At 41.5% G+C, this 27,702-nt stretch overlaps 2 protein-coding genes across 3 annotated transcripts; one reads left to right on the top strand and one right to left on the bottom strand.

Moving 5' to 3' along the window:
• The first annotated feature begins 351 nt into the window (after positions 1 to 351).
• On the top strand, positions 352 to 2,534 carry pdcd2l (programmed cell death 2-like). 2 transcript variants are annotated; one of them, XM_032547429.1, is made up of 3 exons: positions 352 to 434; positions 737 to 1,204; positions 1,312 to 2,534. In XM_032547429.1, exons 2-3 carry the CDS (start codon positions 754 to 756, stop codon positions 1,989 to 1,991), a joined length of 1,131 nt encoding a protein of 376 aa, XP_032403320.1. In that variant the 5' UTR covers positions 352 to 434; positions 737 to 753; the 3' UTR covers positions 1,992 to 2,534. The 2 variants fall into 2 exon arrangements, with proteins under 2 accessions (XP_032403320.1, XP_032403331.1); XM_032547440.1 differs by having other exon boundaries at positions 355 to 434; positions 1,381 to 2,534.
• A 713-nt stretch (positions 2,535 to 3,247) lies between these two features.
• On the bottom strand, positions 3,248 to 19,634 carry nfatc3b (nuclear factor of activated T cells 3b). The gene is made up of 10 exons (XM_032547241.1): positions 19,285 to 19,634; positions 13,866 to 14,511; positions 12,213 to 12,611; positions 11,656 to 11,818; positions 10,220 to 10,419; positions 9,131 to 9,303; positions 7,939 to 8,079; positions 7,791 to 7,846; positions 6,810 to 7,479; positions 3,248 to 4,073 (listed from the first exon to the last, which is right to left on the bottom strand). Exons 1-10 carry the CDS (start codon positions 19,355 to 19,357, stop codon positions 3,937 to 3,939), a joined length of 2,658 nt encoding a protein of 885 aa, XP_032403132.1. The 5' UTR covers positions 19,358 to 19,634; the 3' UTR covers positions 3,248 to 3,936.
• Between the last annotated feature and the right edge of the window lie 8,068 nt (positions 19,635 to 27,702).

The raw sequence follows: 27,702 nt of genomic DNA, 5'->3' as shown, positions 1-27,702 counted from the left end.
AAGCTAAATCATTGTTCTGCACTAATCAGTCCGATTTTGCACAACTGCACTGTGGCACACTTGCTGTACATATATTTACATATACATATCTGCATTTTTTTAATCTTTGCAAGGACTGCTCTTAAGTTGCTTATTATATTAACAGCATTTTATATTTTTACAATTTATAGCATTTTATATTTCATTTTTATTTTTTATTTTATCTACAACTACTACTCAGTGGTAGTTGTTATTGTGTCTTGTCTCTATGCTGTAACTGCGAAGTAATTTCCCTGCTGGGATGAATAAAGTACTTCTATTCTATTCTATTCTATTCTATTCTATTCTATTCTATTCTATTCTAGTTCTGCTTTATATTTTATTGTGGAAATGCTCTAACGGAACCGGTAGCGCTTTTTTCAAGTCCGGTAGGAACCTTTCTCCGCTCGAGAAAGGTTCCTACATGTTGGAAACAGTTGTACATATTTTTATGGAATGTAATAAATATAATCTAGAAAGAGAGGAATTAGTAGAAGAGTTAAATAGGAATAAAGTTAAATTAAATATTAGAGATCTGCTACAAAAATCTTCTGGAGATGTGGTTTTTAATTCCGTATTTAGGTTTCTTAGAAAAACAGGTCTAATAGGGAGATTATAGGGTTTAGGCATCTGGTTCATACTCCAGTCCAGAAGGTGGCGGTAATGCACCTGACAGTTGTTTGCCAACCGCCATAAAACAAAAAAGAAGAAGAAGAAGGTTCCTACACGTGAGCGATGGCCGAGCAGACACTTCTTATCGGTCTCTGTGACGGAGAGCTGGATCCCAGGAAATACCCCTCCACATTTCTGACAAACAAAGTCGGGGGCAAACCGGACTGGTCGTCGACTGTCACCGGGCAGTCACCCTGCTGTCGTCTTTGTAGCGCCCCGCTAGCCCATGTGGTGCAAGTGTACTGCCCCCTCCAGGACTCTCCCCACCATAGAAACCTTCACCTGTTCGCCTGCTGCCAGCCTGGCTGCAGCGGGACGTCCGGTAGCTGGACGGTCCTCCGCTGCCAGTGTCCGGAGGCTCCCAACCAGTCCTCCACGCCACAGGTAGTTGTTCCGTCGGCCACAGATTGGTGTGAGTTAGCTGATGACTGGGGAATGGAGAGGGAGGAAGATGATTCTGGATGCAGAGGAGGTGATGATCATCAGCAACAGTCTGAAGATCTGCAAACAGGAGGTAAGTATTTCAAAATTTCAAAATCATTAGCCTGTTGCCATCTTTCAATCCGGGGGGAGTGGTGGTGGGGAGTTACGCTACTCTTGTATTTCTCCATCTCGGCTCAGAGGGACATTTGGAATCTGGAAACCTGTCAGGTGTTGCAGACTCTAACTTTCACTCTGGTGTTTCATCAGTAAGTCCTACAGTCTGCCCCATGGATGTCAGCTCCGGTCTTCAACAACTCAGTCTGGTAGAATTTGAAGACATGCCCGTCTTCCGTCCATTTTTCATCAGTGTGGTGGAGGAGTCAGAACTGTGTGAGGAGGACGATCAGCTGGAGCACGCTCAGGAACTTCTGAGGGAGTATGAGAGGAGAGAGGGCACAGCAGTGTGGGAGGGAGAGGAAGGAGGTGGTGGTGGAGGAGAGAAGTATGAAAAGGCTGGAGCCAGACACGGAGATGCTGCTTTCTTCAGGTTCATGAAGGCCGTTTCGTTGTGTCCGCAGCAGATCCTGCGCTACTGTCGCCACAGTAAACCACTCTTCATCTCCAAGCCGCCATCCAAAGTGAGTCAGGCGGTTCCAGCATGCGGCTCCTGTGGAGAACCCAGGACCTTTGAGCTGCAGCTGATGCCTGCTCTGGTCAGTCTGCTGCAGAGGACAGACAGCAGCCCAGAGGACGAACTGGAATTTGGGACTGTGTTGGTTTATACTTGCACTAACAGCTGCTGGACTGCAGGAACAAACTGCCCAGTGGAGGAGTACTGCTTTGTTCAGCCAGACCCAGATCAGCAGCTCTTTAAATGATGGAGCAGATTGATTAATCTAATCATCGCTTTATACATTAAAAATGGATGAAAGAAGTATACATAAACATCCACCCATCCATTATCATACACATTTATTGTCCCTAGTGGGGTTAGGAGAGGTGCTGGTGCCTATCGAGAGGTGGGGTCACCCTGGACCGGTCACCAGTCCATCACAGATACATAAACATGGGAGGATTAACAGGCATTAAAGCGGATCCTGTTTTTGGTTTGTCTCAGCAGCATTAAAACATCAATCATAACCTGCGTCTGAACAATGCTCGGTTTCCATCAATCAATCATGTTTTTAGTGTAAAAGTAAAGGACATGGGAAGACAATTCATATTCTTCCACTGATATGTGTAACCTCATTTACATTTTTTCTGCAAATATCCTGTAGTAATCTGTAGTAATCCTGTAGTGGTTATGTTGATGCCAAGTTAGTGCCTGACAGGTCTACTCAAATCTGTCATATGTACGTGATGCATTCACATTGATATGCATTCTTCCCTTTATGAAATAAATAAATTCATATTTGTCTACAGTGTTGGCACAATTATTAGGTAAGTCTTATTACCTAAAGGAGTAGCATTATGTAAAATTGTCTTTTTTGAACTTTACATCATGTTATTTCCTCATCATAAACATACCTGGAGTGTTGCTTTCATTCTTTCATGCATGTTTGAGAAATCGCCGCCTTCCAGATGCAGCTCTTCCTCAGAGCTGCAGTTTCCAAGTTGAGCATCACAGAGCACCCTTCGTCCCCGCCACTCGGCTCCTTCAAACTAGCAGCAGCAATTAGAAAACATCTGGTGGAACATCTGCTGAGCTTATGCTATGAACTATCCAGTCCTCCAACAAACGTTTGACAAACGCATATTATTAGAATGACGACATGCTAAAGATGGAGAGTTGCCTAGAAATGATTTTGTCATGATACCCACTTGCACACAAATAGATGGAGTAGATAGAATGCACAGAACAGGAAGAGCAATAATAAAATAGATACGCATATGTTACGTCACTAAAAAGCGCATGGTGATTATTTATACATTATTTTTTAGTGGCAACCAAACCTCATCATAGATTCCATTTGTAAACATCTTAACCCATACCTGAGTGAACAAACTCTCTACGAGTTTTCAATAGTAGGTTTGAGGAGCCACACACCCGTCGCCCCATTTACACCCCGACTTCCTACGAAGGGAAAACACAGCAACTGGCAAAACAGGAAATGAGCAGGAAAACGCAAAAGAGTTCTTAGCAAAAGCCAAATAATTACTTTTTAAAACAATTGGAGTGTATGTCAAAATCATACAGTTGATATTTTGGACCAGGGTTTGGTCTCCACAAAGCCTGTCAGTTTTGAAAAGGTCCTATAGAGAAACATGGGAAAGTGTGGAGACAAGTTTATCTAATTATTCTCAGTTAAGTATTCTTTATTTTTACTTCAACCTCACAATATATTTCAGTGTCTTAAAAAGTCACACCACAGGAATTCAGGTTGAACATCATTAACGTAAAGCAAGAGAAAAATAAAACAAAGCCTTTAAAACGGTGCCATGGCAAAGCATTTCTGGATCAGATCCAGGGATCAAAAAGAACTTTTTAAGCTTACTGGCCCTGTCAAAATTCAAGAAATGTGTTTTTTTGTGCAACTTTAAAGTTTAACATTAAAGTTATAATATGACTTTGAAATCAGATTACAGTTACTTTTTCCCACTTTACAATTTCTCCAATTCAGTCATCAAATAAAATGTTTGGTTTGACTGTGAGGTACAAACTGCTTGTTTTCTAAAATTCCTGAGAAACATAAGGAACAGAACTCCAAATAAAATAAGCTACAGATTCCTCAAAGGCTACTGACTGGTTTTCAGGCACTTAAAGATCAGTTTGGAGAACTTTGTGCAAACGTGACCATCCGATGAAGGAACTGTCTTCTGAAACTACTGAGGGTCTCCATGGAAGGGCCCAGAGGGGCTGCTGGAACTGTGCTCCCAGGTGTATTGCTGGAACTGGTCATGCTGGTCAGTCTGCACACAGCTGCTCAATGTGCCAATGTCTCTGTCGATAATCTCGTTCACTGCAAGACGAAACAAACATTGTCAAAATTTTAGACAAATTTAGAAATTATTTCTGAGGGATGATAGCTGACTGGTCTACAAAGTTAAAACAAAAAATATACAAACACATGGTGTAAAATCTCATATAGAAAATGGTTTGAGCTGTTTATCAGTTGGAATGTATCTATTATATCTATATATCTATTTATGTTACAGTAATTCTGATACTGAAAGCTCCCAGCATGCCTCAGTGAATACTTGAGTAGCGTCCCAAAACAGAGACATGCAGCTGATGAGATTCATAGTCCGACTGAATGGCAGCTGGGAACCGGGCTTATAGACAGAGGTCAGGAGGACAGCTGGTGCCAACCAGCACCGCAACAGAACCCATCAGCATCATGCACAGCAGCAAACAGCAGACACAGCTAATTTTAGCTCAGATCACTCGGAAATAACCAGCAATACACATGCTTCAGGGAGCAGGCAGGAATAAATTAGGTAACAGAAATATGAAACGTGCTATTTTTGAAATCCAATCTGATACAGATAATTCCTCATTAGCCTACTTGAAAGTATTTTTTTTTTCTTCCAGCAAGTGGATTGAAGTTTGACAAAATAAAATAATCTGTTCATCAGGAGAAAGATTTAAAAAATGAGGTTATTTTTAAAAAAAAATTTCAAAGAAAAAACAGCAAACAAATGGATGGATGAACACCTGAACAATGGAGTAGGTGGAGGAGCTACTTCCTCATTTTTAAAAGTTGAAGTTTCTTCTCCCTCATTTTTCTGATGCAAGGAAATCTGATCACACTATGCAGTCTGAAACTGCATAGTGTGAAACTGCACTCCTTCACCTCAGAGATCACTCAATCCAAATTACCACATAAAACTCAGTTTGTCTCAACGTGAACCAGGCACATGCGGGGGGGGGGGGGGGGGGGCTTGAGCCCCTGCCCTAGTGCCCTTTTTGAGTTTTGTTTTGTTTTTTTCAAAAATTTTATTTTTATTTTTAATCCATACGGCAGAAGGCCTGTTTGTGCCCCTCAGCAATAATATTTAGCTAAATATGATAATTTAGTGGAAATAAACTAGTCTGGCTGCCCTCAGTCTCATAATGACTCTCAGAGCCTCCATGTTGTTCAGACTCCAGGTCCATGGTAAGGAGGAAGAGGGGGGCGGATCTGTGTCCTCTAACTATCAAATTATGGGCAAGAATATTTTTTCATACACTGGTTTGTGAATAAAAACATAGGTCTGATGTTGACGTTAGAAAAACAGTTTCTATTTATATTTTCATAATCGTCCTTGCAATAGCGGGACAAAACCCGCCTCACCCCTAAACACAGAAATGTTTCAGCTGCAGAGAAAACTTCTGACTTTAACTTCATCATTCTGCTGAATGTCTGGTTCACTACAGGCTGTCTGAGTCGGTCCACCGACAGATAGAAAGAATATCTGTCTTTAAATCAGACATCCTGATATAAGACACGGTACCGACTGTTACCGCGAGTAGCAACGCAGCTCAAAGCCCCAGTACCACCTGGTACCACCTGCTCTCTGTTCGCTCTGCTTCTCCTTAACGTTTCTACCAGGCGGTTTAAAGCAGCTGCTGAGGGGATCTGGGCTGGAGGTTCACAGCTGTAAATAGAACTTATTGCAGAACCTCAAGTGTTAAAGGAAGATTCGGCCCATTTGGAGTTCACAAAATAAACATCAGAAAACATTGTAGCAATAATTAGAACCGCAGCAAAAAGCCAAACATGCCACAATGAAATGAATCAAAATGTCTCCAAAGCATCGGAGGACTGACATATTGGCCACCGGGGGATTCCAGGTAGATTCCAGAGATGCGCTTCGCAGCAGCTGTTCATGCAGGGCCGGCCCAAGGTAATATGGGGCCTTAGACAGAACCCCCCCCCCCCCCCCCCCCCCCCCCCCGCCCAGAACCCGTCCTACTAAGAACCTCAGCATCGCTAACATGTTGAAATATAGATAAGGTGAATCTGTGAGAGGGAGACCAGGTTTATTGGCAGAGTTTAAAATCAATTACTGATTATGCAGAGACCTATGGAGGCATAGGTCTCTGCACGGCCCTGATGTCACCTTGTTAGTTGGAAAGTTTTCAGCAATGATAGGAAAGATATGATAAAGTAAGTCTGAGTTAGCTTTTTAAGAGCTAAACATCTCAAAGTCAACATAAATCTGACAGTAAAAAACATTTACTGTTTGTAAGGAGAGGCTGTAGTTCACAGGATAATAGGCAGGTTCTGATCCTCACCCTAGAAACCAAGGGTGTGTTTCTGAATTAAATCTAGCTGGTAACTCATGTAATAGGCTTATTAATCAACAAATTAAAAAGGAAAAAATATACAGAAGCTCAAACTCTCCTATACTTCAAAAAGTATTTATTTTATTTGGTGGGATTTTTGGGGGTTGGCTGGAAATGGAGATTGCACTTTAAGAACACAAATAGTTTTGATGCACATATAATTTGGTTCTAGGACAGCCAGTTGGTGTTGCTTCTAATTAGAACCAGACTGGTCTAGTTAAAGCTATTGTTTACAGACAGCAAGCTGTTCAGGAAATGCCATGAACTGTGGTTTGGGAAGCCACAAAGCTTCACCCCCTAACTGTAATTTATATAGAAGAGAAACTGTTGTAAAGGGTCAAACTAGTGAAAATCTGATCATGTAAACTTTTACATAGCGTGATAATAAATATTCTAGAGGTTGCCAGTGCTTTAATTTGCTTCTTACCGTCATCCAGTGTGATTTCCTGGAAGCCCAGAGATCCTAGAATAGGCTGCTCCTCCGGTTCTTTCTTGACACTCAGAACTTCTCCTGGGTTGTGCAGCAGGAACTCTTTGTGAGCGTCCAGAGAGCTTTTCAAAGTACTCTTGGAACTTTCAGATTGTTTCCTTGGAGGACCACCAGCAGAGGTATGATGAGAGAGGTTTAGAGTTTGGATGGGGGGAGAAGGTGCCTGTGCATCAATTGTGCCTATCTGCACTGATGTCAAACCTTGATTTGGAAGTGGAGTCATGATCTGACATGGTGCAGAAGACATTTGAGGCAACAATAATGATGCTTCAAGGGAACGCGTGAAAGCAGGAGGATGGTGTAGATGGGAGGAGTTTTGGGAAGGAAGACCATGCAGTGGGAGATTGTATGGATCATAAGCTACATCTGGCCTGAGCACGGCATCATGGGAAGGCGACAGGCTGGGCTCTGGACAGAAGATGTGCTCGGACCCCCAGAGCTCCTGTTTAACTGCAGGAGCAGCTTGATGGGGACCTCTGATTCCAGGCAGGTAAGTGAAGCTCTGCATTAGGCTTCTTCTTCTCTTCCCATTTGAAACATAGAACTGGACTTGGACAGGAGACGCTGTCCTCTTAACATAAGGGGGAATTTCCACCGTGATCCTCGACTAAAACAAAAACAAATAAATATGAGATCCAAACTCAGGAGTCTCAATCATGTTATACTGTGTTGAAGTCACTGTTCAGTTGTAATCAAAATAGTTCACTAGTTAATGAATGGAGCACACGCTGTGTGCTAATTGCAATGTATAAATTGCTAATTGCAATGTATAAACCTGCACGTTTATACAAAATACATTTCATATACTACAAATTCCTTTAAACCTTTATATGGGCTATAAATATCAATAAATATTCCTACTACTATTCCTACTATTCCTTTGAATGCAGCCATTCAAATAAACTGTTTTGTACTTACTTCATTACTTTTGTCAGACAGAACTCTGGCATCTACTTCCCATTGTGGTCTTCCATCTAAAAGTTCAATGCATTTACAATGCTGATTAATGTTAGTGAAAAGAGACATGATGAAAACACACTTATTGATGAACATAAGAGGATCTTACCAGGCCCCTTCTCAACGAAAACAACTGTAGATTGTGCAGACATGTTTGTTCCTGTGATTAGCAGCTCTTCTCCTCCGTCCACAAAGCAGCTGGTAGGAGAGAAACTCTCCACCTGAGGAAGCTCCTGACCTGATCGCTGGGCTGGAAAACAGGTTAGTTTAAGATTTCAGACGTTCCTGTGCATCATCAGTAGTAAAAATAGCAGCTCTATTTTCTCAAAAAGTAAACTGTCAGCCAGGACTACTTTTGAACATCTGTGGAAATATGTCATTTATTACATCTTCTGGTATTACTTATAATAAGGAATTCTTTACTTATTATGCAAGGTATATGTTGTTTAATACCAAACCAAAATGTTCATATGCAGTTGAAAACCAATATTAATATGTATTTTATAAACAGATACTGTACATACTGCATTGACTGTGTACCGCACATTGGTCCTGTGGGTTCTTATAGTCCTCTATAAATAAAGTTGGTAGGGTAAACAACTTTTTCTCTCACTGTCTGAGATTAAATTACACATAACTTGTCTTGTTTTAGCTGACTGCAGCTCAGATAAAACAGTCATTAGCAATTATTTTGACTTGCTAAATGCAAAACAAATGAGAGTTTGTTAGATATTTTTGTTAGATACATTTCCTGGCACCGTCTTCACTGGGGGAAGTGTACACGTATAAAATGCATTTATTTCTAGATCACAACTATTTCCTTCCAAAAAAAGCATGATGGCAGGACACTCCAATGCTGTTTATACTTGCAACTATTTGCTTGAATATATAGATGTGCTCTTGTTAAAAATGCGAAGATGAAATAGACTTATGTTCTCTTCACGTTATCTAGCCTGATTTCATTATTTCTTCCATATCACCCAAAAAACAGTAGGTGTGCTGTAAAATACATTGACACAGCTGTCGGTCCATTTAACTCGGTAGTTGTTAAGAACCAGACAAAACCATCCATCATCTGGGCTTTCCTAAACTATTCCCTGCATGAAAATCTTGGACAATGTAAACTTCTCGATTTGAAGAAAGCATAAAAAATCTCTCTTGCTCATCTGGTGTTTGGTAAAAGTAAACAATGTTGGTCATTATAACTCACGTAAAACAGGAAAGTTTAATTTGATTGAATAGTTGATTGTGTACACAGCTTATCTAAATATCTAGTTTCAACTGCACTTCAGTCCACTCACAGCACTCCACAGGAATAGAATCTGTCTGCAGCCAGAGCATCTGTCCGTCCTGCTGAGGCACGGCGACTCGAAATACAACTCGGACTCTCGTGTTCTTCCGTCCAATATCTGTCTCGCCTTTCTTCAGCTCAATATCAGCATTCCGCAGCTTCAGGATGCCAGCACAGTCAATGCTATGTAAAAAACAGAAATAAAGTATGTTCTTTCTAAATCTAAAGCAATTTTCTAACTTCAATTCGTCCTCTGACTTATAGCAAAAAAAGAAAAATCTTTGGAGTTGTATACTAGGCTCTTCTGGAATCCAAACAAGAACTTTCGGGTATTGCAAACAGAGGTTGTGGCAGACGTTTTTGTTGTCCATCACCACCTGCTGTGGTTCACCCCGCCCCCCTCCATCAACCAGAGGCTCAGAATGTAAACAGTGCTTGATGCAAACTGACCCCCCCCCCCCACCTCCTCTTATTGAACAACTTACAGGAGGGCTGGCCAGTAAGGTGGTTCGCCCAGGTCACCAAACAGACTGGGACCGCCTCTGGCTGCATGTGCATAATGGCACATGCATTATGGCTCTTGTTACAGTCTAACATGTTACAGTCTAATTAACTTATGAACATTTCTTTCTATCTTTGTTCAGCTTTCCTCATTTCAAACATTCCTGCTGTCATTTGTACATCCTCATTCTTTGCACAGTTTTTTTTTTACTTCTTGTAAACAGTCTTTTTTTTAACAACATTTTGTATTTAACTAGTATATTTTGATATGGTGCACAGCTACCATCAATTTCTGATGGTACAACTCCAACAATTATTGCTAAAGAGAATACTTAACTTTAAAAAATCATTTACTCAAGCTGACATACTGACTATATATTTTACTAAAATGTAACTGCAGGTCATAATCATCAAAGTCATGGTTTACAACAGATATAATTAACAGCATGCATGAGTGCAAAGTTTTCCCTGGGACATTTTGGTAAGGAATCTTTGATAGCAAGTGCAGAATATTTTTTTGGGGGTTTGAAGTTGACCTAAAAAGATGACCCCCCCCCCCCCCCACTAAATCCCAGTATGGTGAGGTTGCCTCCAATACCTGGCAGACATGTTGCTTTCTGGAAGCAAAGGGATCTCCAGGACTTTGGTGCCACTCATTATTTTCTCCTGGCACACAGTGTTGACTGTCTTTCCTGTGACTCGGTGGACCTGGTAGAAGGAGTGAGGACGAAGGTATCTGTCGTCTGCAGTACCAATGAACACCAGCAGGTGGACTGGTTGCTCACTGTATCCAATCAACTGCAGACAGAAAGAAATCTGATAAATAATTGGGAAACAATCATTTTTGCACAGATGGCAGGAAAATAGAATGTATTATTAATTTTTTTTAGGGATTTTGTTAAACGCCTACTATTCAGAAATGGTTAGTTCTATAACAAAAGCTCAACATGCTACAAAACTGATTTGAACATGCTATATGTTTCCAAATTCCATTTGGAAGTATATCTTAAACAAATAATAGACGTAACATAAAAACATAGTTAAAGAAAGTTCCTATTTGGTCAGTGAGCTGAAAATTACATTTGTGGTGCTCCAAAAGTTTTATGGAAGTTGGATTGGTGAAAACTTGAAGCAGAGCTGTATTCATCTGCGACTAGGTCTAGTGTTCAAATGAAGGTGATTTTGAGTGGCACACACTTCTTTGAGAACTTTACACTGATTGATGCTGTGTTTTTATCTTAGAAAATTGAAGTGAACAGGTCTCATTGTGACAATATTCAATAGCTGTTTTATTTGTTTATTTAACAGGTATTTTCAGAATAAAATGAGAGATGGAACCTGCAATTTTGTTTAAGCAGGCAAACTTTCAGTCAAGCTGAAGAAGATGCAGCTCAGTGCAGTTAATCACTTTTCTGTCACACCAATATTCTTTAAAGCCAAAATAAAAAAATATTTTGGCTTTAAAATAATTCTGTATTTTAAAAAATATTTTAAAATATTCTTTAAATTATTAAAGAATATTATCTATAAATCTATCAATAGAGGAAGCCATGGAGTTAAAATATTCTTTATCACAATTAAGGACATAAAATGTAAATTTACTGCTACATGTCCGGTTTTGGTACCAAAATACATTTTTAATGCAACTTCAAAAATAACTTTTCTGAAAAAGAAGCAGGTCTGTTTTGTGGGGAAATTAGATCAGCCACTTAGAATAAAGTATGTCCACTACTCAATCCCCTCAGATTTATTCTGTATATCACATAATAAATCTCCTTTCTTCCCCATTTTGATGCTCTGATTGAACTTTTAGATGCATTCCTTCTCCAACACACATGGATCAAATGAATGGCTCATTAGCAGGACTCTGCAGAGTGGAGTTTCTGCTGGTGAGAGAAGTCAGCCTTTTGACTTGGTGTGTTGGAGCAGGGATGCAAAGGTTGCAGGGCAGTAGCTCTCGAGGATTGGACTTGGTCACACCTGAATTGGGCTGTCAAATCCTATTGAACAAAAAAGTGATGAGAAAAGACATACTTTGACAACAGGATGTCCTCCAGTAGTTGCCTTGATCGATCCTCTGCTGCCCTCCGTCTCATAATGTGCTCTGTGATAGGACCTCGGCTGGACCTCCAACTTCAACTCAATGAGATCATACTGGTTGGGCAGAGGCCAGTCCAGTGGAGGGGGCGATAAGCCCCTGGAGAAAAGACACATAGAAGAATCTGATTGTTTGAAACATCAAACTTTCTCATAAAAAAAGCCAAAACAATGGGACTGCTACAGCCTAATAAACCATTGGTCAAAGTTTCTCCAGAATCCTCTGTCTCACTGAGAAATTAACTTTCACACCAACGAGATACTAATAATGACTAGTAATGAGTAATTTGTTCTTTAAGTAGCACTCTTAACAATAAGCCAACAATAACTAGCCCAGTTCAATTGGATCTTATTTCCACACAATGATGTCTTTTATTCACTAAAAAAAAAAAACAATAATTCTAAAAGTAAATTGGTCTGCTCTCTGCGCTTAACCTCTCTGGGAAAAGAAAAGAAGGAAGGAGAAATCAGATTTGAAAATCATTCGCTCTAACCGGAACAACGGGGCATTTCCAGGTTTAGGTTTAGCCCAGCTGTAGTGGGAAGGCACTTGAAGGTAAAGCTCAGCAAGGTCGGGTTTTTCTTTGACCTCCTCGCTAGGAGAGTCCTGGTAGGTGTCCAGACCAGGCTCTCCCTGACCGATCAAGAGGCCAAGGTGGCTACCAGTTGTCCTCCTGGTTTTGGAAGGAACGTCAAGCTCCTGGCATCCAGAAATGAGGAGTGAGCCAAGGGCAGAGGCGGGGCTTCCCACCCATGTGTCATCAGTCACACTGCCCCGTGGAGAAGTGCCTGGAGTGGGGCTTGGTGAGTGATGAGGAGAGGGTGAGCGAGCATGGGGCTCAGCACCGGAGTGGCGTCTCTTTCCACAAGGGGATGTTGGTCTGGATGATGGCCTGTGAAAGGAAACTTATTATTTACCAAATTTTAAAGCTCTCAAATGATTTCTGTTTTTGAGAGAGGTATTTTTTAATAGATGAATACATTTTTCATACAGGCATAAATAGTAATGCTGGTTCAAAATAACTGTGTGGAACATTGGTGTGATTCATATTTCAAGCATGGGTCTTAATAAATTGTAAGGGAAAGTCAGAAGTTCACAATGGAAGCAGTCAGTTCATCAACAATATTAACAATTATAAAATCTAACCTGGTTTAGGTGACCTGAAAAGATCCCAAATCACACTCCTCAATAAAGATAAAATTCAAAAAGAATCCAGAAGGATATAAAAGACTCTGTCGCTTATTGCTGACATTTTATCAAATGTTTTAAAAGTTATTTTGATCAGACTTAAGACCAACGGTGCCCAAAGTGGGTCCTCGAGGGCCGGCATCTTATGTGTTTCAGTTCCCAACCTGATGGTAGTATCAACCTCAGCATGACTTAGGCCTTCTAATGAGCCATAATTTGATCCAGGTGCATTAAACCAGGGAGAGAACTAAAACATGCAGAATGCCGGCCCTCGGGGGCCAACTTTTAGCACCACTGTTTAATACCTTACATAATTGTGATTGGCAGTTAATCCTGACAGATGAGGCACAACCTTTTACTTAGGAGGCAATTATTTTTCAAATCTCAAAATTAACTGTAGTAACTACGGCTGCCTCAGTTCCTTGACATGTTTATTCTTGACTTGGGAGTTTAACGTGTAGGAATAACCCTTTCAAAGATGAACAGATTCACTCCCACTGTGGGATGCAAATCCATACGCCACATTAACTAGTGTTTATTAATGTATCAGATGTTCCAGTTAATGCACAAGGTATCTGCTAGTTTAGGAAAGTCAGATTTAAGACTTTTTAAGACATCTTGTGAAAGCCACTTTGATCAAATTTAAGACAACTTTTTACTAGGGAGCCAATTATATTTCACATAGGGTCAGATGTTTTATGGAAAGCTTTTTTAACTTGAATCATTCTTTGTCTTAAAAAAAAACTGTATTTTGTTAAATACTTTTTAGACAATGCTTCATGAAGAACACTACTAGTAATGAATAAAAAAAACCTATGCAATACAATTGTTTGGAAAAAAAAAACAAATCACAATTAAAATCACAATCGCATTAAATCTATCCTTACCCAAGTACAACAGAGAGGGTAATTATGCATACTGCATAATGGATTTCCATATGGAGGTGAAGCTGACTGACCTGGAGGTGGGCTGGCGGCTCAGCCAGTTCTCCTCTGTGACACTGGTGCGTGGGGAGTGACAAGGTGACTGTCGGGGTGACTGATAGGGTGACAACACTGGATTGAAGGCTGACGGATGCTGGTACTTCTGCTGCCAAAGCTCCACCCCAAAAGCTCCACCCCTGCAACCTGGTGACCCCAGAGCTAGGAGTGCAGGGTCTTGTAGCTCTCCCTCCACATCGTCATAACCATGGGAGAATGATTCACAGGATGACAGGTCAGACATCCAGCTTCTAGAGGAGAGGCTGCTGCAGGGACTCTGACTGAGCGCCGTTTCACGATAGCAGGCATCCAGAGGCAAGTACAGCTGATCTCTGGTCCACAGTGGCTCAGGATAACCTCCTTCTGCACCACCCAGTGGCAAAACCTCCAGGTCATTGCCAGGCTCGATATGATTATGAGCAATGGAAGTGATTTCAATGCTTGGGCAATCAAACGCCCTGAAGTTCTGCTGGAGGCCACAATAGGGTCCGTGAGAAAGACCGTCAGCATGATCGTAGTCAACTGTACCAGGTAAACATGGAAGGTGGCTCTGCAGCTCCGGACTACAGAGCTGCTCAGTGAGAGCCTGAGTGGAGGGAGATGTCTTCACATCCAGAGCTAAAGCTGTGAAGTAGGACACAGTACAATCAAATGTTCAAAAATAATGAATCTCAAAATTAAATCAAGTATTGTAGCAACTACTGCTACCTCAATTTCTTGATATGTTTATTCTTGGATTGGGAGTTTAATGTGTTAATCTCCATTAATTAAGTATAACCTCTTCAAAAATTAACATTCACTCCCACTGTGGGATGTACATGTACATCCAGGTTCTGATTAACCTTAACAAAGGTCAAGGATTTTTACCATGACACATAATCAATACTCTGGTAATAGCTACTGATTTTCTAGAATTATATTTTATTAATAAATCATTCAGGACCTTCATTGTTCCAACAGACTTTTCCTTCCCACTTAAGAAGAAGAAAAATATACTTAAAGAATTTTCACATTTTCAAAGAGTCTGTAAGAAAATCAGATGCAGTTGCTTAAAATGATCCGCACTCCCAAAAGCCAAAGGATCAATCTGATGTGGAAAAAAATGTAACGCATTACTTTTTCTTACAATTATTAATTTCAAGTTTGGGAACATCTTCATAGTTGGATGTTGTCTAATAAATATACCAGCTTTCTATCCTGGTAGGTATTTTTTAAACAGTCTCACACACACCACATAATGTATGCAAAATATGTGTGTATGCAAAAAAGGTGTTGTTAAGGCACCAACTGTGATCTGCTTCACCAGCTCCACTGCTTCACGCATAACCCTCACTTTGCAGGGTAAAATAAGCTCGGCATGGAGAAGAGCAAACCTCCTCCTGTTGGGTCAGTGTTCCTCAGTTCCGGTCCTCAGGGGCCACTGCCCTGCATGTATAAATGCTTCCCTTCTGTCACACTGAAGACTTAAATCAGAAAGTGATTAAAAGGCTTCTTCCATTTTTTAAATCAGGGGTTCTGGAACAGAGACACATCTAAAGTTGGAAGGGCAGAGGTCCCTGAGGACCAGAATTGAGAACCACGTACCATGTTTTAGATATTATGCGAGACAGAAGGGGAAAAACAGCGGCGGGAGGTAACAGTCTAAACCAGGTGGGTGCCACAAAGCAGTTAGAAAACCAGGAAGTAAAACCAGCCAGCAGACATGCTGGGTGTCACACTGGTTCACTGCAGAGAACCTGAAAAACAGGCAGTCTAGAGACAGACGTGCTCCTCTTGGCTTTATCGACTCATCTACTTATTTGTTCATCCATTCACCTGAATCGTTAGAAGAGAAGAATAAGAAATGCTCCTTCAGATAATAACATTTTCCTTTTTTCTTCATTTTATAAAATTTTGAACTGCACTTTTGTCTGACAGACAGATAGTAGTTAACAGTGTTGCATTGCGGTGGAAAGTGCTCAGGGTGTGAACACAGAGAGGGTTCGCTCTGGATCCTGTGGCTGCCTGTCACAGTCCAAACATATGTACATCAGGTTAACTTCAAATGTTAAAAGCATTTTCAACATATCTCATCTTTGCTGGTTTATTTATTATTTCATTTATTGAATTTTGCTTTATTTACAAAATATTTTTTCTAAAGTAAGCTACTTGTATGATGGCATATGATGGTGTTCACTGAAACCTGGCTCACAGACCATGATGACGATGAAGGCCTGTCAGTAGTGGCTTCAGGCATGCACCAGCTGGACTCAAACATGGAGGTAGTGAGGGACACACAGGGGGCAGTGTGTGTCTTTGCACCTGTACTTCAGTGGCTCAGAGAGCGCATCTGCACACTTGATGTGTAACTTCTATCAGTGTCATTGCAAACCCTCTTATCTGCCCTGTGAGTTCCTGCAGCTTTTCATTACTGTTGTATTTACCCAAACTTAACACATCATCTGCAAGTACTATTTATGATATTGTGCAGAGACTTCAATTTATTTCTTCTGACACGTTAAGGTTTGCATTATGGGATTTTAAGAATGTTTCCCTCAAAAAGACACACTGTGGTTTTGCCCAGGACATATTCTGTCCCACCAGGTGGGATAAGACTACTGCTAAGAGGCACAAAGGGGTGCTGTGGTGGAGTATTAGTAAAGCAAAACATGTATGGAGGATTTGGTCTTTGACACAGACGTCACAAGTTAGAATCCTGGAATGATGACCTTTGCATTTCTTCTCCCTCTTTTCATTACTTACTTTCCTGACTTACCACTCTCAAATAAAGGCTGCTTGAGCCAAATAAAAACTAAAATTTTATTTTATTTTTTTTTAACAGAGGCACGCAAAGCTTTCCTCCTACCTCCTCTGGGAAATGATGATCAAAACTTCTTTCGCCAGTTACAAAGTCGACCTTCTATCACCTGAAGAATGTTTCCAGGATTAAAGGACTACTGTCCCAGCAAGATCTAGAGAAACTCATCGATGCTTTTATCTTTAGTCTAATTAAGAAAGTTAATAATATTTTTTGCTCTGTGCAAAAAAAAAGTTGGTGTGCTATCAAAAATGGCATTGAGTATTTTTCTTAGGGTCAGTATCAATTTTGAAATTTTTGTTTTGTGTCAATTCCAGCAACACCAGAGATAGATCATAACCAGATCAACTTGACACATTATATTCCATTCACAACTAAGTGTACAAGACTCAAATAATCAAAACTGTCAGGACAATTTGTTTTTAGTGACTAAGGCAGATTATCGGCACCCCTTTCACAGTGGAGACTTTTACAACACACTTTTAATCCAGTCATTCTGCAGAAATTCCTCAAGCACGTTGCCACCAGTACCCAAATTTAAGTACTTGTAGTTTCAGTTTCATGTTAAGAACACTTGTAGCCTAATGAGTGCATCATGTCATTTCATAATTGGCTATGCCATGTAACCACATCAACCAGAGCTCTAGACCAGCTTCTTGCACTGGGTGCACCTAAATTTTTGACCACATTGCATTTCACATCACAGTTTTACAACTACACTTTCATTTCTTAAACACTGTCTATTAAGGCAATATAGACTTATAAATGTTTAATTAACAAGCTAGTAAACAAAGTTATTTCTTTGAACCAGTTCAACAAGCTGAAATTTAAACTTAAAAATCTCCAAAGAAAAACTAAATAAAAGAAAAAAACATTTTTACTACGTTCAAGTCATTTTCCATATGAGTTCAGACTTGAACTTAGTGAAGGGAACTTTATATTTTGCAGATATTGCAGGCAACTTAAATCTAGACCATCATCTTGGCCATGTCTGATGATCTGTCTACTCATACCTGCTACTGAAATGCAGAACTTGGGTAGTGCTTTTCCCGCAGTATGTAATGTGTTTTATAGATGCATTGTGCTTTCTTGACATTTCAATTACAAATGTATTAGAATCAGTCACAAATTACGTTAGTACCAAGGTGCTTGTCCCAGAAAAAAATAAAGGGGGTGTGCACAGGACAGAAAGAGTGGATCCATTGCCTGAATTCCAGCTAACTAACCGTGAAAGCTGTGATAGTTTACTTTTGAAAAACAAGAATGTGCAAATTAAAAAAATTAGCAAGAAAAATGTCCTGCGTGTTTCCATTATTCTGCACCCCCCCCCAAAAAAAGTTCCAACATCACCACAGAATACCATGAATATATCGCCTAATGCCATATGGACATAAGGATATGGACTATCGGTTGGGAAAATTTTGCCAACATCCCCCAACCTTAAATACTACTATTGCCAATATACACAGCTCCCGGTCAAAAACAACCAATGTCAACCTACCTCATGTACAACCTGCTTAATGTGCTAATGGCAGAAAAACAACTTACTGTCCCAGGAAAGCCATTTAGTGGCTCAGTGGCTATGCTAACTAGCCAGAGGATTCACAGCATAGCAGAGAGCAAAAGGGAGGTTGTGCGCAACGCCTACACAAGCATGAATGACAACATAAAAATGCTCCTCCTGGCTTTAATTGGTGGTTTCTGACCGAGCTGGGTCTTTCTGTAGTTAGCACTGGGACAACTGGGAGAATGCAGAGGAACTCAATTTATTTCACAGATTATCTGTATCATACATGTTTAAAAAATATGTAAAAAATACTGGAATAAAAGTTGCATACACCAGCTTTAACTACACAACTTTTTTTGCAAAAATCTTTCAAATAAACACTTTAATGGTGATATCCAAGCCTTCTGTTTGGGTTCCGGGTTAAGTGTTTTTGAGTTTTGATTTATTCTAGTTTGATTATTCTGTGTCCCTTTGACTTTTGTTTAGATCATTCCTGTTTCTGTTTTACTTTAGCTCAGTCCTTCTTAATGTTTCTAGTTATGTTTATATCTTTTTTCTAGTTATTCTCAGTTACTCTAGTTTTATTATGTTTCTTTAGTTCAGTCATTCTTTAGTGTTAGAATTACTTCCTCATTCCCAGTGTACTCTGTCTCCTCAGCCTGCTTCCTGCTCTCCCCTCACACCTGCAACTCATTAGCTCATCAGCCTAGGTCTTTGCAACCTCATCAATATTTAAGCACCTCATCCTCCTCTACTCCCGTCACTTCCCTGCATTCTGCCAGTGTTCTCCTTGCTGGTCTGTTTATCTGGATTTATGGTTTTTATTCTTCATTTTTATTGTTAAATCTTCACTTCATTCAACGTATTCTCTCAGGCCTGATGCAATTGGGTCCATCATAAGACATCAGGACACCTTTCAAAAAGTCGTCAAATTGGTAAAATTCAGAACATTGGTTTGTAACTCTCCCCCCCCCCCATTTGATTTTACTTTTATTTTGAAGGCCTAAATTGTCGACTTCTGGTTTAACTCTCACAATCTCTTGAACTTGACAAGAGTTTTCGCTAACTAACTACTCGATAAAATGACACGTACCTGTTGAGTGTTTACCGTGTTCCTCAAACAGCAGTCTGAAGTCCAGCTCTTCAGCAGACTTTGTTGTGGACATTGAACCATGAGACGATTAAACGTCTATGCATGTAGCCTATAAATCGCACTGTCTTTAAAACGGACCTTTCTTGCTCCCTGTTTTATCCGATAGAAAGCAGAACTCTGTGTCGACTCCGGTAATAACACGATAATTCTAACCTGAAAGTAGTTCACCAAGACAAGTCATGAATAATTACACATCCGGACAACGCTGTAATTAACTAAAATCTCATTGTTGAGCTAACTTGTTCACTGCGTTTCTGCTCGGCTGCAGCGAGTTTTACTCTGCTTCAGCTTGATCCTCGTGCTGCCTTCAAGTCCCCTCGTAAACTTTATGACTTTTGAAACGGATGCGTAAAGGTGGGCAAGAGAAAGTCTTCAAATAAATGACATTGTTCTCTAGAGCTATGGATAAGTTCACTTTCATAATCCTTTTGATAAAAAATGCATAAATTGGTTGACAACTTCAGCGCTGAAGTAATCAACCAGATTTGATAACTTTTACATTTTTAGAATTTACTTTTGCTTTTCTTTACAATGCATTTCCTTTGTGATTAAATTACGAACTGTCTGTAATTGTTTTTTGTGGAATATCAAGAGTTGTATATGCACAAGATGCTACTATTGCATACTGAAACACTTTTGATAAAGGATTAAATAAGGATTAAGTTGAAAACACAAAATGCAGTAATCAGCTGCATGCCTACTTCCTCTTGTGGCCGCAAGACATTTGCTTCCTGTGAGAGATTAGCTACACTTAAAAATTATCAGTCAGCAGCCTTGCTTATTTCATCGTGTTTGTTATGCAATAAGAAAGCAGAAATTCAACCAGACAAACACTTACACATACTTTCCTGAGAAGGTGAAAATATGCTTTGAGTTATGTTGGGGGTTCAGTTACAGTGATAAGGCTATGGTGGAAAAAAACTACCATAGACTCTTTTTATCTCACCGATTTCAACTTTTATGTTTTTCACGTTTCCCTAAAGGCATCATTAGACCGCCCCGTAACGACGTACTCAACGTTGTTGCTAGAAGATACGCCTTAATTTCAACTTTGGTCAGTTCACTTAATGAAATACGCAAGCTAAAATCCAGGTTTATGACAGCTGTATGATCAAATTAACAATGTAAGCTTTTAACTCCCTCACTTTTTTTATTCCTCTTGTTATTGTTCTCTTTCGAAACTATATGTTAATTAGTTTGGGAATTCTTGGTTACCTGTTTGATATTAGACTAGATTAACAAAATAATACAATACGTAAAAATATATTGTCAGTAAAATCCATAACGGGGTAAGATTCTGACCAAAACATATCTTCACCGTTTCTGTTAAGGTGAATATAAGTTCTGCAACTTTTTTTTTTTTTAAACTAAAATTAGGAAGTGTCCTGTAAGTTGTCTTGTAAACTGAGAACTGTGGGTGCTTTATTTTGTATGGCACATTGCTGCCATCTACTGGATGTTTTGGGGAAGGGGAAATGCGTTACTTTTATGTGGCTTAGGGTTTTTGTTCGGCTAGCGGTGAAGCAGATGGACGGATGTGTCTGTTGTGGTGTCGCATTCTGTTCAGTTTCTTCGAGGCAATGTCTGTAAGTGACATCTTATAGTTCAGAATGAGCGTTTGTGTTAACGTGTAAGGCCGAGTGAGTTGTCTATTGAATTTATGTTGGTTCTGAAGATAAATGTCAGCGAGTCGATTGTTGCTACGTCATTGCTAGCAGGCCGTTAGGATATTTTAGGCCATTACGTAAGCGTTGTTTTGTACTTATGTAACTGTATGTGAAACATTTCTATTAGCTGTTTTGAGCTTATTCTGAGTTGTTTGTGTTTGCAGTTTCACTCCGTTCTACATGGAAAATAAAGAGGAGCTGACAAATCCTGACTCGTGTGAAAGGAGTTTGGCTGATGGTTAGCTTTGGTTCAAGACACCATAGCGAGACCATTACAGTGAAAAGACAGACGAATCAGCTGAAACTTAGTCTGGAATCAACATGGATGATCACGACAGTGCATCTCAGGTCAGCACAGGAAGCATACGCTCGTCTGCATCACAGATTAGCAGGGCTGCGTTAGCCCGTGCTAGAGCAGAAGCAGCACGTGCACGCGCATCATACGCTGAGCGAGAAGTACAACTTAAGCTGAACAAAGTCAAATTGGAAGCGGAATTGGAGTCCCTGAGTTTGCAGCGAGAGGCAGCAGCTGCTGATGCAGAAGCGGACATTCTGGAAGCAGCTGAGAGCAATAGTACTCACCTTTCTGTCATGCAAAGGAGTAATGCACCAATACATGGTGAATCAGCAGAACACACATTGGAATATATTGAAGGACAAGCAAAGCATCAAGTCGACCTACAAAGTAAAGATGCCTTAAGCAACGCGCCGCATCCAAAGGATGATTTTCCAAAAGAGAAAGTACCAAGCATTAACGTCACATATGAGCCAGTCAGAGGAAGTCATATGTTTCAGAACGCTTACAGTGAAACGCCTTCAAAGGCTTACATGCAGCTACCCACACCCAGTCATTACCCTCCAGTCACATTAGATGATTGTGGTAGGGCATCATTGAAGCATCCTAGCTGCCCTAATCCAGCAGCTCGGCCCTATACGTCACCGAATGTTACCAGCCTACATCCCCAAAGTCACAGAGACTCAATGTTCGACATTGCCAAGTTTTTAGCACGGCGGGATTTGGTGAGCACAGGCCTCAGCAAGTTCAATGACCAACCAGAAAGCTTCAGAGCATGGAGGTCTGCATTTGTTAACGCAACCCAAGAGCTAGAGCTGTCAGCAAGCGAAGAGCTGGATCTTCTCACAAAATGGCTTGGAAGGGAGTCAGCGGAACATGTGAAGAGGATGCGCCTTATGCACATTAGTAACCCCGAAGCAGCTCTCAAGAAAGCCTGGGACAGGTTGTATGAGTGTTACGCTGCACCAGAAGTGATTGAAAGTTCATTATTTACACGGCTTGATGCATTTCCCAGAGTTGCCAGCAGGGACTACAACAAACTAAGAGAGCTAGGAGATCTTTTGATGGAACTCCAGGCAGCAAAAGAAGATGGATATCTTCCTGGATTAGATTGCTTGGATACAGCTCGAGGAATCAGTCCAGTCTTAGAAAAGCTTCCCCATAATCTACAAGAGAAGTGGATAACAGAGGGTTCAAGATTTAAGAGAGAGCATTATGGTCGTTTCCCACCATTTTACTATTTTGCTTCATTTGTGTGTAATGAAGCCCGTACCAGAAATGATCCTAGTTTCGCTGTTCTCAGCAGTTCTCAACCTACAGTAAAAGCTAAGTCATTTGGGCAACACACAGCTGCAAAGTTTCCTGTAACCGTGCAAAAAACAGACTTAGAAGAGGGAAATGGCTCTGCCGTTCCTACCATGCTGAGGCAAACTGACCCAAGCAAGCATTGTCCAATCCACAAAAAACCCCACCCTCTGAAAAAATGCAAAGTTTTCAGAGCTAAAACGTTGGAAGAAAGGAAAGAATTTTTAAAAGACTGTGGGATTTGTTACAAATGCTGTGCATCCTGTTCTCATATTGCAAGAGACTGCAAAGTCCCTACTAAATGCAGCGAATGTAACAGTGAACACCACATCTCAGCAATGCACCCCGGTCCACTTTCACATGAATTAAAGACTACTTTAGCATCAGAGGTCAGCAAAGTCGAAGAAGATCATTCTAACAAGATCGCTGTTAGTAGTCACTGCACAGAGGTTTGTGGTGAAAGACACGCACCTGTGTCCTGTGCCAAAATATGCCTCACCAGAGTGTTTCTTCAGGACCAAAGAGATAAGGCCATCAGGGTGTATGCAGTAATTGACGACCAAAGCAACTGCTCACTTGCTAGGTCAGAACTGTTCGAGATGTTCAATATCCAGAGTCAGGTTTTTCCTTACTCACTGAAGACATGTTCAGGGCTCACAGACATGTCAGGGAGGAAAGCTGCAGGATTATGTATTGAACCAGTAAATGGAGGAGAATGCATAGCTCTGCCACCACTGATTGAATGCAACCAAATACCCAACAACAGGTATGAAATACCTACACCGGCTGCAGCTCTTCACCACCCACATCTTCAGTCCATCGCTTCGGAAATTCCTGAAATTGATCCCAGAGCAGAGATACTGCTCCTGCTTGGGCGGGATGCTATTGACGTGCACAAAGTAACACAACAAATAAGTGGCCCAGTGAATTCTCCCTTTGCTCAGAAGCTTTACCTTGGCTGGGTAATAGTCGGGGAGGTGTGTCTTCAAGGTGCCCACATGTCAAGTGTATCATCCTACAAAACCACTGTTTTGGCAGGTGGTCGACCATCTTTCATGACATCATGTGATGCATACATACAGCTTCAAGAGAGAGCAAGTTATGGCAGGGAGAGCCCCTGGGGCACTATTGCACCGTCAAATGAGCCAAAAGAGCAAAGCATAGGAAAGACTGTGTTTGCTGAAACAGGTAACGACAATAAGCTAGCACCATCATATGAAGATACTGTCTTTTTAAAGACTATTCGACCCAAATGTACAGAGATAAAGACAATACCTGGGTTGCTCCGCTGCCGTTTAAAGCACCCAGGCCAAGGTTGTCAAATAACCGTGAGCAGGCAACAAAGCGCCTCACCTCCTTGTGCCGCACGCTCAACCGAAAAGGGGAGATGAGAGAACATTTTGAGAGCTTCATGAAGAAGATCTTTGAAAACAATCATGCTGAGATAGCACCACCCCTTGCGGAAAATGAAGAGTGCTGGTACTTACCATTCTTCGGTGTTTACCATCCTCAAAAGACTGGGCAAATTAGGGTCGTTTTTGATTCCAGCGCTCAGCACCAGGGAATTTCACTGAACAGTGTGCTGCTCAAAGGGCCAGATCTCAACAACAGCCTACTCGGGGTCCTACTTAGATTCAGGAAAGAGAGAGTAGCTGTCACAGCTGACATCCGTCAGATGTTTCATTGTTTTCGAGTAAGGGAGGACCACAGAAACTTTTTGAGGTTTATGTGGTTCAGAGACAATGACATGACTAAAGATATTATCGACTACAGGATGAAAGTCCATGTGTTCGGCAACAAACCGTCCCCAGCTGTTGCCATATATGGTCTCCGAAGAGCTGCTGAAGTAGGAGCACATCGCCATGGTGAAGACACATGTCACTTTGTGGAGAGACATTTCTATGTCGATGATGGACTTATGTCACTTCCATCTGAGACACAAGCCATAGATCTCCTTCAGAGGACGCAAGCATCCCTTTCTGAGTCCAATCTTCGCCTGCACAAGATTGCATCTAACAGTCCAGCTGTGATGAAGGCTTTCCCTCCTGAGGACCATGCAGAAGGAATCAAGGATCTGGATTTCAGTGGAGAGCAGGAGCCTGTGCAGCGTAGTCTGGGGTTGTGCTGGGAGGTAGCATCTGACACCTTAACATTCAGCATCTCTGTCAAGGACAAACCATTTACCCGTCGGGGTGTCCTGTCCATTGTGAACAGCCTGTTTGATCCCATCGGGTTTGCTGCTCCAGTCATAATACATGGAAGGATTCTGCTTCGAGAGCTTAACAGTGACACATTTGACTGGGACACACCACTACCTGAAGTGAAGCGACAAAGCTGGGAATCTTGGAAAGATTCTCTACAAGAGCTGAGCCGCCTGCACATTCCTCGCATGTACACCAGTAATTCCCTATGCGAAACTGTGCGGAAGGAATTGTGTGTCTTCTCTGATGCATCTACAAAAGCCATTGGAGCAGTGGCATACATCAGAATCATAAGTGGAGACGGGACAACTAGTGTGGGTTTCGTTTTTGGGAAAGCCAGGCTGACACCACAGTCAGAGCCCACTATTCCACGCCTGGAGCTATGCGCTGCCGTGATGGCAGTGGAAATAGCTGACTTCATTCTCAGCGAGATTGACTTCCAACCAGATGCAGTGAAGTTTTACTGCGACAGTAAGGTTGTCTTGGGTTATGTACATAACCAGAGCCGGCGATTTTACGTATATGTGCATAACAGGATTCAGCGCATACATCAGTCTTCCAAACCTGAGCAGTGGTTCTACGTCCCATCTGAGCAGAATCCAGCAGACATGGCGTCCCGGTCAGTTCATGCTTCCCAGCTATCCTCCACCATGTGGTTATCTGGACCGGCTTTCCTCAACAAACGCTATCAAGGTGAGGAAGCCACATTTCAAGCACATGAGCTTGTTAATCCAGATGAAGATGTTGAGGTGCGACCAACTGTTACATGTTGTGTTACACAAACTCAAGCAACAAAAGTTCTGACAGCTGACCGGTTCGACAGGTTCTCTACATGGAGCTCACTTTTAAGAGCAGTGAGTTTTCTCATTCACATTGCTCGTTCACACCAAGAAGGTCAAAAGGTAAAGGGCTGCAAGAGATGGCACAGATGTCATAAGCCTCGAACACCAGAAGAGAGAATTCAAGCTGAAAACATCATAATAAGATCAACACAAAACCAGGCTTTTGCAGAGGAGATAACAGCTTTGACGGCAGGGAGGCCCATTCCAAAAAACAGTCCCCTTTTTAAGCTTCAGCCAGGGATTGATGAAGCGGGACTCATCAGGGTTGGAGGTCGGCTTAAAAATGCTCAGCTGGACATTGAAGTGAAAAATCCTCTCATCCTTCCTAAAAACCACCACATATCCATGCTTCTGGCCCGTCACTATCACGAGCAGGTAAAACACCAGGGGCGTCATTTCAGTGAAGGAGCCGTTCGAGCTGCGGGTCTGTGGATTATTGGAGGAAAAAGACTCATTAGCTCTATTATTCACTCTTGCATCACCTGCCGGAAACTCAGAGGCACAATCATGGAACAGCAGATGGCCGACTTGCCACCTGAACGCGTGACAGCAGCACCACCTTTCACGTTCATAGGCATGGATGTTTTTGGGCCGTGGTCAGTTACTGCCAGACGGACAAGAGGTGGCCAAGCAGAAAGTAAGCGGTGGGCTTTGCTGTTTACATGCATGTCTACCAGAGCAGTGCACATCGAAGTTATTTCTACTCTGGATACGTCAGGTTGCATTAATGCTATGAGAAGGCTTTTTGCAATAAGGGGACCTGCCAAACATCTTAGGTCAGACTGTGGAACTAACTTTGTCGGAGCACGGAAGGAGTTGGGATTCCTGAAAAAAGTGGAGGGTGACAGCATCCAAAGATACCTGAATGAACATGGCTGCACTTGGGAATTTAACTCTCCTCACTCCAGTCACATGGGAGGAGCATGGGAGAGGATGATTGGGGTTGCCCGGAGAATCCTAGATAATATGCTGGCAAAAGGACATGTTCACCTTACACATGATGTTTTGTGTACTCTGATGGCTGAGGTGTCAGCCATTATAAATTCCAGACCCCTCATTCCTGTGTCTACAGACCCTGAATCACCATTCCTGCTTACACCTGCGACACTTCTCACACAGAAGACAGCTGCTGCATCTCTCTGTGGAGAGTTTACAAATAGAGATTCATTTGGATGTCAGTGGAAAAGAGTACAGGCGCTTGCCAGCAGTTTTTGGAACCGTTGGAGGAGCGAGTACTTGTCTTCTCTCCAGCCACGTTCCAAATGGAATGAACGACATCGCAATCTTCAAAAGGGGGACATTGTGCTGTTAAAGGACAGTCGAGCACCACGCAATGAATGGCCAATGGCTGTCGTTGTTGCTTCTTACCCGAGTGCTGACGGTTTGGTTCGCAAAGTGGAACTGAAAGTTACATCACAGACTGGTTCGAAGACTTACTTGAGGCCTATTTCGGAGGTCGTACTCCTACTCCCAAAAGACGCTGCAAGTTAAGACTGTTTCAAATGTTATGTTTCTGTAGTATGACATCACAGATGTCAGGCAGGGAGTGTCCTGTAAGTTGTCTTGTAAACTGAGAACTGTGGGTGCTTTATTTTGTATGGCACATTGCTGCCATCTACTGGATGTTTTGGGGAAGGGGAAATGCGTTACTTTTATGTGGCTTAGGGTTTTTGTTCGGCTAGCGGTGAAGCAGATGGACGGATGTGTCTGTTGTGGTGTCGCATTCTGTTCAGTTTCTTCGAGGCAATGTCTGTAAGTGACATCTTATAGTTCAGAATGAGCGTTTGTGTTAACGTGTAAGGCCGAGTAAGTTGTCTATTGAATTTATGTTGGTTCTGAAGATAAATGTCAGCGAGTCGATTGTTGCTACGTCATTGCTAGCAGGCCGTTAGGATATTTTAGGCCATTACGTAAGCGTTGTTTTGTACTTATGTAACTGTATGTGAAACATTTCTATTAGCTGTTTTGAGCTTATTCTGAGTTGTTTGTGTTTGCAGTTTCACTCCGTTCTACATGGAAAATAAAGAGGAGCTGACAAATCCTGACTC

This window comes from Xiphophorus hellerii, chromosome 2 (assembly GCF_003331165.1).
Source record: "Xiphophorus hellerii strain 12219 chromosome 2, Xiphophorus_hellerii-4.1, whole genome shotgun sequence".
NCBI lineage: Eukaryota > Metazoa > Chordata > Actinopteri > Cyprinodontiformes > Poeciliidae > Xiphophorus > Xiphophorus hellerii.
This window is presented reverse-complemented; position numbering and strand designations above follow the sequence as displayed.